Source organism: Calidris pugnax, unplaced genomic scaffold, assembly GCF_001431845.1.
Source record: "Calidris pugnax isolate Ruff unplaced genomic scaffold, ASM143184v1 scaffold269, whole genome shotgun sequence".
In the NCBI taxonomy this organism is placed as follows: domain Eukaryota; kingdom Metazoa; phylum Chordata; class Aves; order Charadriiformes; family Scolopacidae; genus Calidris; species Calidris pugnax.
Window position 1 is genome coordinate 523,400 of NW_015091347.1, and position 15,649 is coordinate 539,048.

General features: G+C 46.3%; 1 protein-coding gene across 1 annotated transcript in view; it reads left to right on the forward strand.

Moving 5' to 3' along the window:
* KCNJ1 (potassium channel, inwardly rectifying subfamily J, member 1) overlaps positions 1–6,273 on the forward strand; it is a 22,386-nt gene extending 16,113 nt beyond the window's left edge. Inside the window, exon 2 of the mRNA XM_014961061.1 lies at positions 5,139–6,273. Coding sequence (XP_014816547.1) covers positions 5,158–6,273 — 1,116 coding nt within the window. The 5' untranslated portion in view covers positions 5,139–5,157. The remainder of the gene's footprint in view (positions 1–5,138) is intronic.
* The last annotated feature ends 9,376 nt before the right edge of the window (positions 6,274–15,649 follow it).

Sequence of the window (15,649 nt, forward strand, 5' to 3'; positions counted from 1 at the left end):
TTGCTTTTCTAATAAAAAAGGATTTCATGAGGCATTAGGAATTGGATATTTCACATACTTTGTTCAGAGAAAGTTGGACAAAAAGAAAAACACAGAAAGGACTGAAAGAAGATCTGAGTTTTGAAAAGACCTGAACAGGACTGAAAAAATATAATCCTTTAACTCAGTATCCCCCTTTCTTCTACCTAAGCTTCTTAGAACTTCATCTGAATCCCTAACAAAGATGTATTTCTAACAAAAGCTGCGGGTTCAATGGGCTGCTTTTCATTTATGCTGCCTGCCCCTAATGATTTGGTTCTGCCAACTTTGCTCCTACATCCATTGCTGCCAGGGAAGAAACACTTGTGAAGCCAGGGATATCAGAACTTCAGTGAAATAGCAGGTGACAGAACTTTGTTCTTATCAAACGTTAAACACCTTCCCCTTCCTGATCTCCTCAAGTGCCACACGTGGCTGAGATTAAAGCCATTTCCCTGGATTAACGTGCTCCGCACTCAGCGTTGCACAAAGGACTTACCCAAAGAACAATTAAAGCGCCTGGTCATTATCCCCCACATTCAAAATTTTTCAAAACACAACAATGGAAAGCAAGTAAGAGCAAAGAGGACCCCTCAGATGCATTTCTGGGTCAGCAGAGGAGCTCCAGCTGGTACGTAGCCATCAGGACCTCTAATGATTTTTGTTACCTACTTGCAGGAACGCAGGGAAAGAAAAAAGGTAGAAATGTATCTTTTAAGAACTAACTTTCTGGGTATTTATAAACATTCTGGGAAGAGGGACTGAGAGGTTAGTTTTGAAAAATCAGGAATTTGAGAACAGAAATCTGAGACTTTACTCTGGTGACCACTGTGAAATATGAGACTGGAACAGGGAGGTGGAAAGCCCGTGTTTTCGCAGCTAACCTTGACGTGCCATCTTTATTCATGGAGCAGTTTTATTGGCAAAAGCCCCACTGTTTAAGATCCCAAGCAGCTCAGTGCACCCTCCATAAACATATTATGCCTGGGGACAGCAGCACCTTTGCTACCTCCCGCAGCAGGGAATTTCACACACAAGACAGCCGGCGATGCCGTGTTTATTTGTGCCCAACAGGAAACACGCCCTGGTAAATATTAGCTAAGAGATACTTGGGTTACCTTCACTGACTTGAGCTGAAAGGATTTTAATTGCTGCCCTGTAGAACTGGCTTCACATCATCTCCTCCAGACAGACTGGGATATGCTCCTACCAGGAGGGAATTTTTCTCCCGGAGAAGCAAATCAATGCACTTCAGTTGTGCGTGGGAGCAAGAGAGATTTGTTGAAGGGAGAATTCCTTTGTCATCCTGCCTGAAGGAGGGTGTAATTCTTCAGCCTCTTTGATCTACTTGGGGGTAGCTTAAGCAGGGCTTGTAAAACAGCCTCTGAAGCGGGCACGTGAGATTTAAAGAGGCAGGAAGAGAAGGGTGAAGTTGGGGATCTATTTTCAAGGTTCCAGTCTGATGGCCACGCTGATTAGCTCGCTCTCCTCTCTGCTGTGATTATCGCCTGTTGAACTGGATGTCCAGACCCTTGGTCAAATTTCCAAAGATTTCTGATGAAGGCTGAATCAGACCTAACAAAATTGCAGTAACAACTTATCACAACCCCTAGATGAGAAGATGGGCAGGTTAGAAACCAGAATTCTTCTTCAGATTTCTCCCCTTCATGTCTATCCACCAGGACAAGGAGCAACTCTGCTGTAGCTCACCTCTGCCAAAGGTACACACATGCAGATTATGATGGACATCCCATTATTATAATTAATACAGTGCATCCCAGCATTTCACACACTGTCTATTCCAGTAATGACAACCAATATTCACATTATTGCAGAAAAGGACACAATGAATGCCAATGATAGCTGAAGTCGCACATTTTTGCACAATAAATAGGGGTGTTAGAAGTTAAATACTGGATTCAACTTCTATAGCTTTAATACTATTCAACTCCTTTGAATAGAGTTGCATAGGAATATTTTGGATTTGTTCAAACTATGCATTAACATGAAGATATTAATAGCGCATCAGGAAAATAAAACTTGAGGAATTTTTAGAAAGTGACCTCATTCCCCCCTTTCTTGGATAAATGCTTAAAGTTTAACCTTTGTCAGCTGCATTTGCAACCAATAAATTCAACAGCAAAAGTTTTAAACGGTGAAAAGCTACATAACAACAAAAGTGACTTTCATTTTTTTTCATCCTAATTTTTCATCCAGCAGAGGAGAAAGGTGATTTCAGTCTAAATGCAGAAAGCAAGCAACTGTATGAGACAGAAAAAATTATTCTCAGAGCTATTGATAGAAACAAGGACATCAAATCATGGCATTTACCTGTGGCTTTACAAAATGTAATTAATTTTTGCTTAGACTCCATCATTGACAATTTAATATTTTCCCTTTCCTACTAGTCATAGAATCGCAGAATAATATGGGGTTGGAAGGGACCTCTGGAGATCATTTAGTCTCATAACAGGCATGGTCACCCAGAGCAGGAACGTGTCCAGGTGGGGTTTGAATGTCTCCAGAGAAGGAGACTCCACCACCTCCCTGGGCAGCCTCTGCCAGGGCTCTGCCACCCTCACAGCAAAGAAGGTCCTCTTTGTGTTCAGGTGGAACTTTTTATCTTCAAGTTTGTGCCCGTTCCCTCTTGTCCTGTCCCTGGGCACCACTGAAAAACGACTGGCCCCATCCTCCTGACACCCATCCTTTAACTATTTATAGGTGTTGATCAGATCCCCCCTCAGCCTTCTCTTCTCCAGACTAAAAAGACCCAAGTCCTCAGCCTTTCCTCAGCAGAGAGATGCTCCAGGCCCCTCATCATCTTTGTAGCCTCTGCTGTCCCCTCTCCAGCAGTTCCCTGTCCTTCTGGAACTGGGGAGCCCAGAACTGGACCCAGTGCTCCAGCTGGGGCCTCCCCAGGGCAGAGCAGAGGGGCAGGATGACCTCCCTCCACCTGCTGGCCATACTCTTCTTGATGTCCCCCAGGATGCCATTGGCCTTCTTGGCCACCAGGGCCCATTGCTGATTGTCAATCATTGCTGATTGTCATATTTAAATGTTTTCTTGCCCCACATAGCAAGGTCTAATGGAAGGATTTCTGGTTTAATCAACTAAAACATCAGGCAGGTTCTCAACGTTAATCTACATGCCTACAGAGTAAATTAAGGAAGACTTTGCCAAAGAGCAGTTCGTTCCTTCAGAAAAGAAATTGTGGTGCCAACACAAGTAGACCCTCAGCGGGTGCATATATTTCCTTTACTGTCCATTAAGGGTCAGCTGTAGCAGTGGGACAGGCAATTATCTACCATTTAAACAGCTGAAGTTAAATGAGACAAATTTCACACTAAACTACTCACACCAGTGTATCTAATCCACTACATGCCTACGGATTATCCTCATTTTAGATAAATGAAATTAGGGCTTAAGGGAGAGAAAAATTCTTGCCACAGATATTTAAGCACATTATTACACCCTGAAATCAAGTGAAATTTGGACAGTCCGTTTGACAACAATTTAGAGCCCAAGCATTTGATCGTAGCCAAAAAAGGAAGCCTGGGAGGGACAGTGATATGATGCAGGGTTTCAGGTAAATGTTGTAGCATATTTAGCTCACATCTTAAAAATAATAATAATATATATATTATTCCTAAGGGTTGTTTTAGTGTCACTCTATCGGGAAAGATAACGAGGCAGTAAAGTAACAGTAGAAAACAATTACAAAGCCCCCAGCTTATCTGAGATGTGCTCTCCAAGTCTGGGTCCTTCTAAAGAAACATCATCCACAGCTGCTGCAGGTCCCCAGAACATCGTGTCTCTGCGTGGCTGGGGACACTGTGTCCTCAGAGACACAGTAAACTCAGAACATCACTCGTGTGAGTCACCAATGAGAATATTTTCCCCTCAAGTTGTTAATTTATTTCAGTTGTTTTTAGCGCTGGAGCATTTTGCCCCCAAGAAATACGATTACAGCACACAGTTAAATTTGGCTCCACGAGAAGAATTTTGTTTAACAAAAGCAAAATAAACAGGCACACGAGGGGCTGCTTTCAGGGTGGGTTAAACACTGTGCACTAACCAAACACATCCTCTCTGGCAAGGAAACACAGTTTACGCTTGAAGGGTGATCAACTCTCAAATCAATTATTTCTTCTAGCAACATTCCTAAATTTTGGGTCAAAATCAGACCCTAGATCTGCCTCTAAGCAGAGCAGGCAATCTCTGACTCTGCAGTGCACCAGCCTCTCCCCCCTGAGTCTGAGCAACTCTCAGACTGGGAATTTTCCAAATGTAGGTTGATCCAAATTCCAGCCCGAGCACATCTGTAGTATTTTCCACATCAGTGACTCTTATTCCCTGGGTCTCCTGTTAACATGGCCAATCATAAAGGACATCACTAACGGGGACACAGAGCTCTTTTGTTTTGAGAGTGGATTTCAGATACCGATTCTTTTAGTCTCAGCATTACCTTCCTGGGGACTAAACATCCAATTGTCCCACTGCTGAAATTTAATCTTTGCTTTTACTCTCACCTAAAAGTCCTATTTGAAATGTTTTTGCAATCCCAGAGTTTGAAAATCACACCCTCAAACCCAGCCTGCAACTATTCTACAAATAACCTCATACCTGGCTTAATTATACCTTCTTCATCTCCTCTCATTTCTTCCTAAATTCACTACCCACATCACATCCAGAGTCTCCTAAAGCCAATGTACACACACATTTGTGTGGACAGACCCCATTTCATCTTCTAAAAGGCAGAAAGACCTCAAACCCCAGCCATTCCCTGCTGGTTTTCCCAGTGTGTGTCCACAATGAAGTTACCTGCTTCTCTGTGCCTCCACTTGCTCAACTAAGCAGAGGACAATATTAACAGTTGACCGAGTTGAAGTTTACCAAGCAAGCCAAAATGATTATTTTTTGCTGGAATGCTCCTTAGGCAAGAAACAGTTAGTTTCCTCATACACTTACTGGAACTTTTCCCCATCAGCTGAGGGAAAATATGCAAATTATATAACTTTAAACAAGCGTCTTGAGACTTCATCAGAATTTCCTTCTCGCCTGCAGGTATAAGCGAAACCTGCATTACCCATAATGTTTATTATTTATTTCTTACTCTCCAGAACACTATCAGCAGAGGGAATGTTCAACTACCTCCGGAAACGCTTTACCAGCCACATCAGAGAACGCAGCCGCCGAAGAGCGAGGCTTGTCTCTAAAGATGGACGGTGTAACATAGAGTTTGGCAACGTAGAACAGTCCAGGTTTGTCTTTCTGATTGATATATGGACAACTATCCTGGATCTCAGATGGAGATACAAAATGACTATCTTCATTTCGGCCTTCTTGGGCAGCTGGTTTCTGTTTGGTCTCCTCTGGTACATTGTGGCGTACGTACACAAAGACCTCCCAGAATTCAATCCTTCCATAAATCACACCCCCTGTGTTGAGAACATCAACGGCCTGACTTCAGCTTTCCTGTTCTCCTTGGAGACCCAGGTAACCATCGGTTATGGCTTCAGATGTGTCACAGAACAATGTGCCACCGCCATTTTCCTGCTCATCTTCCAGTCTATCCTGGGGGTAATCATCAATTCTTTCATGTGTGGTGCCATCTTGGCCAAGATATCGAGGTCCAAAAACCGAGCTAAGACCATCACCTTCAGCAAGAACGCTGTCATCAGCAAACGAGGTGGGAAGCTCTGCCTCCTCATCCGGGTGGCAAACCTCAGGAAGAGTCTGCTGATTGGGAGTCACATCTACGGAAAGCTTCTGAAGACCACCATCACCCCAGAAGGAGAAACGATCATTTTGGACCAAGTCAACATAGAATTTGTAGTTGATGCTGGCAATGAGAACCTCTTCTTCATTTCCCCATTAACTATTTATCACATCATAGATAAGAACAGCCCGTTCTTCCACATGGCAGCAGAAACCATTCTGCAGCAAGATTTTGAACTGGTGGTGTTTTTAGATGGCACCGTTGAAGCCACTAGTGCTACCTGTCAAGTGAGGACATCCTACATCCCAGAAGAGGTGCTCTGGGGTTATCGCTTTGCTCCCATTGTGTCCAAGACCAAAGAAGGGAAATACAGAGTAGACTTCCAGAACTTCAGCAAGACAGTGGCTGTGGAGACGCCCCACTGTGCCTTCTGCCTCTACAATGAGAAAGAAGCTAAAGCCAAAGAGAAGAAAGGTTATGACAATCCTGCGTTTGTCTTGTCAGAAGTCAGTGAAACCAGTGACACAAAAATGTAGTTCCAGGTATTCATGGGACCGTGTCTTTTTATCATAAAGAATTCAATCTTGAGAGGATTAATAACTTAGTACAACAAAAAAGAAACACAGAGGTTTCTTTTCACACTAAACCAGCATTTATCTTCTCAAAAGCCTCAAATCAAAGAGGAACAGAATACCAGTGATCTCCAGAACACTATTTAACTACACTATATATATATTTCATAGAATTTATATTTTTATACCTATGGGACATTTAATGAAGCTGCTATGTTGGAGTGTCCAATGCACTTAAAGTTCCCAGAGGCAGGCAAGTCTGTTAGAAAGTCTGAAAAGTTGGGAGAGAAACTTTAGGACATATTCAAGTTACACAGCTATTGGTTAGAGAACATGGAAAGGGGAGACAGAAGGCAAAGCTAAAGAAACCTAAGGGACTTAGGAGCCAAAACCTAAAAAAAATTTAAATAATAAAAGTATATTTCTCGTTGCCAAAGTCCTCTATGAAGCAGACTCTCTGATTCCATAACGCTTGAGCACTTTTGGACATTTTGAAACAATTCCTTCCTCTTTGAAGCTGGTGCATCGACAGAAATGGAGCACTAAGGGATGGTACGTGCTTAGGAAACTGGAAAAGACAAAGCTTGGGCCATCCTGCTGCATCTAGAACTCTAAAATACAATGTCTCTCCTGTGAAAGCCTTTGAATCCTTTCAGGGAAAAACAGCCCAATGGAAAGGAAAAGTTAAAAAAAAAAAACCAAGAAGACCCGCTATGGGAGAAGAGGAATTTTGCAGCTTATTCCTGTCTCACCCTTCAGATCCGCTTCTCTCCCCTTCCCCAGGAGCTGGATAACAGTGAAATCAGGAAACACCTGAAGAGAACTCTCCAGAAAGGTGGTGAGTCACAGTGGGGAGATGAAGAGCACCTGGCAGGAAAGCAACCCTGTGGGAGAAGAAAGGAAATTCCCAGCTCTAGAAGTATCCTTCACAGAACTCCACAATGCAAATAACAGATTATCTTTTCCTTTGAAGCACAAAGGTCTCGCTAAAACAAAAACACAGCATAAGAGCCTCCCACCAACAGTGGCCTTCAGATTTACCTCCTCTCACCACAGCAAAACCTGTGCCCCTCCAGGAAACAAGTTCTGCTCAGGGGTAGCTAAGCAGCAGTGAACGTTTTCCTGGTGTGATTTTTAACATTTAAGTTTCAAATGCAACAAGAAATTTCAATAACTTTTTGGTGATCTTCCATTTCCTTGCAGCCTTTCTTGTTTCCCTACTAGTTCTTTTGCTGAATTTTCCTGGTGTGATTTTTGACATTTAAGTTTCAAATGCAACAAGAAACTTCAAATAACTTTTTGGTGATCTTCCATTTCCTTGCAGCCTTTCTTGTTTCCCTACTAGTTCTTTTGCTGAGAGTTTAAGTGGGAGATCAGTTCTTTGGGAACTCTTCCCAGTGACGTAATTCAGCTCATCTATTTTCAACACTGTGGTAAAATGGAAGCATCTTTTTAAAAGCTGCTGAACTGAGCAGATTTAAAAGAAGGGGAGAATTAAGCAGGTCAGATGATGACAAGACAAAGCTATTTTGCAAATGAACACGATGTGAGTATGCAAATCAAACTCTGGGAACCAAGAGTGTCCGGGTCTCAGTCCCAGTGTGGTATCAACTCCTTTGTTGGATCAGAACAAATCACTGTAGTATGTTATCTCAGATTTGCCATCTATAACACGGGACATAAAGTACTTATGCTGTACAAAGAACAATGTTGTGAACAAGTATGTCACTAAAGCACTTTAAAAGCCAATTCTCAACTGTCTCAATCTTTTCCTCTCTTCAATGCACCACGGTTACACCCTCCTTCACTTCAATCAGAAAGGTCAGCACACAAAGTTCTGTGCTCATCACACACCAGAACAACTGAAAATGGCTGCATTAAGGCTAGAGCTATGGAAAGGTAGAACTGCCAGCAAAAACCTCCAAGGTAATTCACAGACATTGCCCAATATTTTAAGTGTTCTGTTTTTGCAACCTTGCAAAATAACATTGTCAACCATAAAAATGTTTTTACAGTCCAAATGACCACAGCCTGAACCACGACAGCATCTGAGCCCCTCTGACTCCTAGTGCATCTCAGACTGTCTGCTTGGAAGAAGGGTTGTTTTATCCTTCACTCTGAATGGCAACCAAAGCCACACAAACAGCGAGCAATTGGGGAGACCTTCAGTCCCTCAAGGGGCTCCAGGAGAGAACAACCAAAGCCACACAAACAGTGAGCGACTGGGGAGACCTTCCAGTCCCTCAGGGGGCTCCAGGAAAGCTGGGGAGGGACTCTGGATCAGGGAGGGGAGCCCTAGGAGGAGGGGGGAGGGTTCGACCCTGAAAGAAGGGAGATTGGGACGAGATCTGGGGAAGAACTTTGCTGTGAGGGTGGGGAGAGCCTGGCCCAGGTTGCCCCGAGAAGCTGTGGCTGCCCCATCCCTGGAAGGGTTCAAGGGCAGGTTGGAGGGGGCTTGGAGCAACCTGGTCTGGTGGGAGGTGTCCCTGCCCAGGGCAGGGGGTGGCACTGGATGATCTTTAAAGTCCCTTCCAACCCAAACCATTCTACAATTAGCGACCATCCACAGAAATCTAGAAGGGAGAAGGGAAGTGAAATGAAGTCTGAAGAGTCCCAGGCTTGTCTGAACCAAAAGGCTGCTCTGCTGCTCAGTCCTTCCGTAGCTGCTGCTGCTACATTTCCTTTACAGGTTCCTGTACAGCCACCCAGGGTGCAATTTCCCTCAAAAGCAGCACTGTCAGTATTCGAGGCTCACAAGTTATGCCTTTTACTGCTGGGGGAAGAGATGCCCTCAATAGAAGTAGAAATCTTCACTGCACAAAAAAAGGCAAGGCACCAGGAAATCCTTTTAAAAGGTCAAACCCAGCTATGCCATGAGGAGACAGGAAAGATTCCTGTTTTCTTTAGGCAAAGCTGGTTCGGGATGTTAGTGCTGGGGGGGAGGAAACAATCAAATACCACTCCGGTGCCTGTCCAAGAGCTGGTGTACATCCCCCAAAGTTTAAGGGTGCCTAAACAATACACTCGAGGCTCACAAGTTATGCCTTTTACTGCTGGGGGAAGAGATGCCCTCAATAGAAGTAGAAATCTTCACTGCACAAAAAAAGGCAAGGCACCAGGAAATCCTTTTAAAAGGTCAAACCCAGCTATGCCATGAGGAGACAGGAAAGATTCCTGTTTTCTTTAGGCAAAGCTGGTTCGGGATGTTAGTGCTGGGGGGGAGGAAACAATCAAATACCCCTCCGGTGCCTGTCCAAGAGCTGGTGTACATCCCCCAAAGTTTAAGGGTGCCTAAACAATACACTTTCAGGCACTGCCCTTGGAAAACCATCTCAAAACCCCAAGCCTGTAAGATCTCACAGCTCTTTCTAAGCTCTTACCCTGTGTCTCTACAGCACAAGCGTGAGGGGGCATTATTCCATGTTTGGAAGTATCAAGCACCACCACAACTCCAGGAGAAGGTGCTTGGTCTCGCTGTAGGGACACTGAGACCTGCTGTTCAGTCCATTCTAACAATCACACCTCCAAAGCCAGCTGTGTGCCCACAGTAAGGGAGGATGATTGGATTCTTGTGCATGTTTTGGTGTCACAGAAGGGGTCTGGCTGATGAAGGAACAGAGGAGATATGAGGGGGACATATCCAAAGTTGACAGGGCCATGGCTGGGCTATCAAACTTAGAAAGGCAACTACACTTGGACCTAAATGGGAATCTAGGAGTGAAACCCTCCTCCCATGAGCCTGCTGCTGATTGTCACTTCAGGAAACGCCTGCCAGTCCCCTCCTGCCAGCGGTGGCCCTGGCAGGAGATAGAGCCCCAGCCAGGGCCCAGCAGCTGGAGAACAATGAGTGGAATTTCCTCTTTCTGTCCAGAGAGGGCTGTTTGTCACCAGGGAGATAAAAGGCTCAGGGCAGGGGAAAAAGGGTTATCGGGGAGACACGCCGCACGCAGTGCCGCTCAGGACAGGCTCCATAGGAAGTCTATTTTGGGGGCTGTCACCCCTACTGCCATTAAAAGAAAGTTCAGTTAAGAGGATGAAAATAAATTTAATCTCGCTGAGCAGAAGTGGCTGGAGGGAACCACAGACCCGATACTGGAAAACAAAGGCTGGTTTCTTTACCCCTGACACTGTTTCATTTTTACATCTCCAGAGTGAGCCTTATGGTGCTCTCCTCATTCCCCATCCTCCCCATCTGCAGGAGGCCCATCCTGTCCCAGCAACAATTAGTCCTTTCCAAAGCAGAAGGTGCTGTGGGGACCATCAGCCAGGTCAATACAGAGCAAAGGATGGAAGAGAAAGTCCTGTCTCTTCGGGAGCAGAAATCAGACCCTGCACTTATTGCTGGGTTTAGCTGTGAAAGCGTTAGCCAAGCAGCAAGGCTTGGGAATAAAGTGTCTGCACTAAACTTAATTTATCTTCTCATTTCACAAACAACATGTTTCTTCTACTGTATTTATTTTAAACATCCATTCAAGCTGTGCATAATATTTCAATCATTCTGAAATAGATTTACCCTCCCGCTGGCAAATGAATAAGGCATCCTGCTGACTGCTGGAGAAAGGGCCATGAATTAAAATAACTGCTTTTAGTAAACTGACATATGCTAGTTAGCTGCCTCTGCACACCCTTTGGTAGTGATTGGTGAGAAGAGACCCCGAAATAATAATAATAATAAAAAACCCCAAACCCTGGCAAGCTGTTTTGATACTCGTAGTGACTCCTGCTGTTGGAATGTGTCAGACCACTGCTCACCAGCTCGCAGCGATGGGCTGGGTAACTTCTGGGTGTGCTCCCTCCCTTGTAAACTCGGCTGCTCCCCCATAAACCAGTCAGCAGCACGGAGCCCCGACACGAGGGAGAGCAGCCGGGGTGTCACATCCCCCCCTCCTCTCCCCATGTGGTTCGGCTCCTGCGAGTTCAGCTGGGAAGAGCCTTTATTTCCCCTTCCTTTTCCTTTTTCCCCCTCCAATTCACCCCTGCCTTGAACTGTCACGGTGCTGGCCCCATTCCTGTGCCCCACACAAGTGGGGAGAAACCACAGCAGAACGGGAGGGATGAGCACAGACGGGGGGAAGCCCAGCAAGTTCCTAAACCCTCTGGTGAATCTGTGCCTACAAGTTTCCCTACACTTCAACCCAGGGAACCTTTGTGACAACACCGTTCCTGCCCTAAATCACATAAAACCCCTGTGACAATGTCACTGGAAGAGGAGTGAGGAAGGCTGAAGCCCTCTCTCCGTGGCTGCCGGAACACACGATAATGTTTCCTGAGGCCAAGCTGACATTCCTGTGGTGGAAGCATCTGCCTGGGGAAGCTTACGATGAACAAACTCACTGCTGCACGAGACAGACATAAATTCTCCCTGCTCCGGGAGGCTGGAAACGACTCAGTCTCACCCTGCATCTCAATTTCCCTGCTGCTAGCCCAATTTAAGGGTGGAAAGTGTTGAAGGCCTTGTTCTCCTGGGTGTGCGCATCCCAACCAAGCTCTGCAGAGACAACCTTATGGCGTTGCCCTCTTCTGACAGCCCACCAGAGGCAGGCTGAGGGGGCTGGAGACCACTCAGGGTCTATGAGAGGGATGCCCTAAGTGTCCTGGCCTGTATCAGGAACAGCGTGGCGAGTAGGCCCCGAGAGGGGATTGTCCCCCTGTACTGGGCACTGGTGAGGCCTCACCTTGAGTACTGTGTCCAGTTTTGGGCCCCCTACCATAAAAAAGCCATTGAGGTGCTGGAGCGGGTCCAGAGAAGGGCGACAAAGCTGGTGAGGGGTCTGGAGAATAAGTCTTATGAGGAGAGGCTGAGGGAGCTGGGGGTGTTCAGCCTGGAGAAGAGGAGGCTGAGGGGAGACCTTCTTGCTCTCTCCACCCCCCTGAAAGGAGGGTGTAGAGAGGTGGGGGTCGGTCTCTTCTCCCAAGTCACAGGCGACAGGACGAGAGGAAATGGCCTCAAGTTGCGCCAGGGGAGGTTCAGGCTGGATATTAGGAACAATTTTTTCACTGAAAGGGTTATCAGACACTGGAATGGGCTGCCCAGGGAGGTGGTTGAGGCCCCATCCCTGGAGGTGTTCAAAAGATGGGTTGATGTAGTGCTGGGAGGGATGGTTTAGTGATGATGCTCCTTGTTTGTTGTGTGGGTGTCTATTTTTGTCAGTCAGGTTGACGGTTGGACAAGATGATCTTTAAGGTCCCTTCCAACCTAGAAGATTCTGTGATTGTGTCTTCTGTCTCGCTGCCGCTGGATGGCAGCCCTTACCTCCAAATCCACCCTGTCCCCAAACCAGCAGCAGCCCCGACCACGGGGAGCTCAACGAGCTCCACCGTGCGAGCCCCGTCTTGAAAGGCCCAAAAGCAAGAATTTATTGGGACTGTTCCTTATTTTATTACACGGAGTTTAATGCATTTAGGGACTTATTTTTGGCAGGGGCCCCGCTCGCTGGATATATTTAGCCACTTCACAGAAGTGTTGGGAGACTTAATTCAGGGCAATGAATCCGGAGGTAATGTGTAAGTGGAGGGTGGGGGGCTGTAAACATCACGTCTGCAGCGGCATCTAAAGCAGCCTCAACAGAGCCTGCAGGAGGTGGGGGGGTTCATAAGGAGGTGGGGGGGTCCATAACAGCCAGGCTGGGTCTGGGGAGACCTATATTCCATAGGCAACTCTGTTCCGTAACTTCCAGCAAGTCACCTCTCCCAACTTAGAGCCTCAGTTTCCCCAGATGTTAAAAAAATTTTAAAAAAGCAGCAGCAGAGGCCACCTCGGGAAGGTTTTGAGTTCCAGCTCCAGGGGAGCTTGGCAACAGTGCCCAAAAGTGTCTGTGCAGCCCCCCTCTGATCTGGAAGTGTTCCTGGCACGTCACAGAGCTTAGAAAAACTCACACAAAGGACTCACTGCCACTGTGGCAGTGTTTGTAAAACCATTCTATCACCTGACAGCATCTAAAAGTCCAAATTACAACCTTTTATGCTCCTGTGCAGTTTTTCAACCACCACCAAAGGATCCTGAGCCCATTAATCCCTGCAGGGCTACTCCTCCAGAACACGAAGAGAGCCCAGAGCCTCACGAGGTTTCCTCATGTTCCCAACCCTGGCAGACTGTGCCCTCCAGGCCTTGAGGGTGACAAAAAAAACCTAAAGATGGGGCTCAGGTTATTCCAGGCACCATCTCCCAACACTCCCAGCAAAAGCCCTTCCCACAGCCACACAGAGATGTTTGGAAAACAGACCTTGTGCTCCCCGGGGGCTGGAGATGTTGCTCGTCCCTAGGTGTGACATGCCAGCCAGCAGCCAGCACAGAGGAGACTCCTTTGGCTTCCACGCAGGGCTTTGCAGCAGCAGGGAAGGTAAAGCAGATCCAGCATCAGCCTTTACAGCTCCAGGAGACAGAAAGTTAACGAAAAGCCAAAGCAAACAACAAGTTTGCAGCAGTTCCTGGAAAGGAAGAAGCAAGCTCTTGTGTTGAAATAGCCATGCATCAAACTGCCAGAGTCCCTGGGTTGTTCCTCCTCCTCCTCCAGCAACTACAACTTAAAATAAGAAATACAGATCTTTATCCTTTTCTGCCTGCTAGATCCTCTCCTCTACAAAAACCTCCCCAGGCAAAAAAAAAGCCTTCTGCTGCTTTGCTGCAGCTATTTGTAGTGACTGGAGCAGCTCAGGTGCAAACACTTAGCTGTGCCATCACAGACACCCCTGCCTGCCTGGGGCCTCGTTAGGGCAGCTCCTTCCCCTGCACAGGTGCAGAGTTAATTGGGGGGATTGCTACAGGGGCCTCAAAGCTGCTCTTTTTTTCTTGCATTTCTTTTTAGTGACTTTAGTATCGTGGTCCATTTGCTACTCTTAAGGCCTGAAGAGCTGAATTTTGCCATGGATCTCTAATTATCTTCTGGTATGATAGAAGAATCTGAGCTTTATGTGTTGTCTAGATGAAAAAATCCCAACGCACAAGCTAAATTATGTGTTATGTGTCATTCTTTGTACGACCTTAGTCGAGGGTCTCTTAATTCTTTTCTAATATGATAGGAAGGTCTGAGCTTTATTTGCAGGGAGTTCTGCTTTTACAGATGAAAATCCTAATGTATATGTTACGCTAGGTATTGTGTAAAAGTGTACAAATAGGGTCTTTGAAGTGAATTTATGAACCCCAGCCCCCGATGTGCCTCCAGACTACGGCTCTAATTAACACCAAATGCAGCAACACTCGGTGTGATGTGGGAGAACCCACTTTGTTAGGAAGCGGGCTGAAGTCGAAGAAACTAATTTCACAGAGGTCATTAAAAATACTGTATGAGCCCAGCAAAGCAGCCTGTAAAAAAAAATCTATTATTGTAATAGTATAATAAAGTGAAGCTGGCTCCTTTAACCCAGAATTTACAGCCCGATGGCTCTTTTCTTCTGACAGGAGGGGTGGGAAACAGCAGCTGGGTTCGTCAGTGCTTTTATGAGAAAGGGACGGTAAATGGCTGTGCCTGAAGCTGTGAACAGTGAGAATGCACATGAAATATCATAGAATCATAGAGGTTGGAAGAGACCCTTGGGATCATCGACTCCAACCATCCACCCTACTCTACAAAGTCCTCCCCTACACCATGTCCCTCAGTACCCCATCTAAAGGTCCCTTAAACACAGCCAGGGATGGTGACTCCACCCCCTCCCTGGGCAGCCTGTTCCAATGCCCGACCACTCTTTCAGTGAAAAATTCCTTCCTAATGTTCAATCTAAACCTCCCCTGTTGGAGCTTGAAGCCATTCCCTCTCGTTCTGTCACTAATTACCTGTGAGAAGAGACCAGCACCAACCTCTCTACAGTGTCCTTTCACGTAGTTGTAGAGAGTGATGAGGTCTCCCCTCAGCCTCCTCTTCCTCACACTAAACAGCCCCAGCTCCTTCAGCCGCTCTTCAGATGATTTGTCTTCTAGGCCCTTCACCAGCTTCGTTGCCCTCCTCTGCGCTCGCTCCAGCACATCCAGATCTCTCTTGGATTGAGGTGCCCAAAACTGGACACAACACTCGAGGTGTGGCCTCCCCAGTGCTGAGCACAGGGGCACAATCACCTCCCTACTTCTGCTGGTCACACTATTTTTGATACAAGCCAGGATGCCATTGGCTTTCTTGCCCCCCTGGGCACACGGCCGGCTCATATTCAGCCGTTTGTCAATTAGAACCCCCAGGTTTCTTTCCTTGCTTGACACAGGAAGGATTTGGCATCTCCTAATTTAGCTTTAGCTGGGAGCCCCATCCTCTCAACTCCAAGCGGTGATTCAGAGAGGATAAAAAGCCTTCTTCAAAATCTAGTTGAAATCAGGCTCTGAACTTGATGCCTGTGATTAAGCAGGAAGAATACC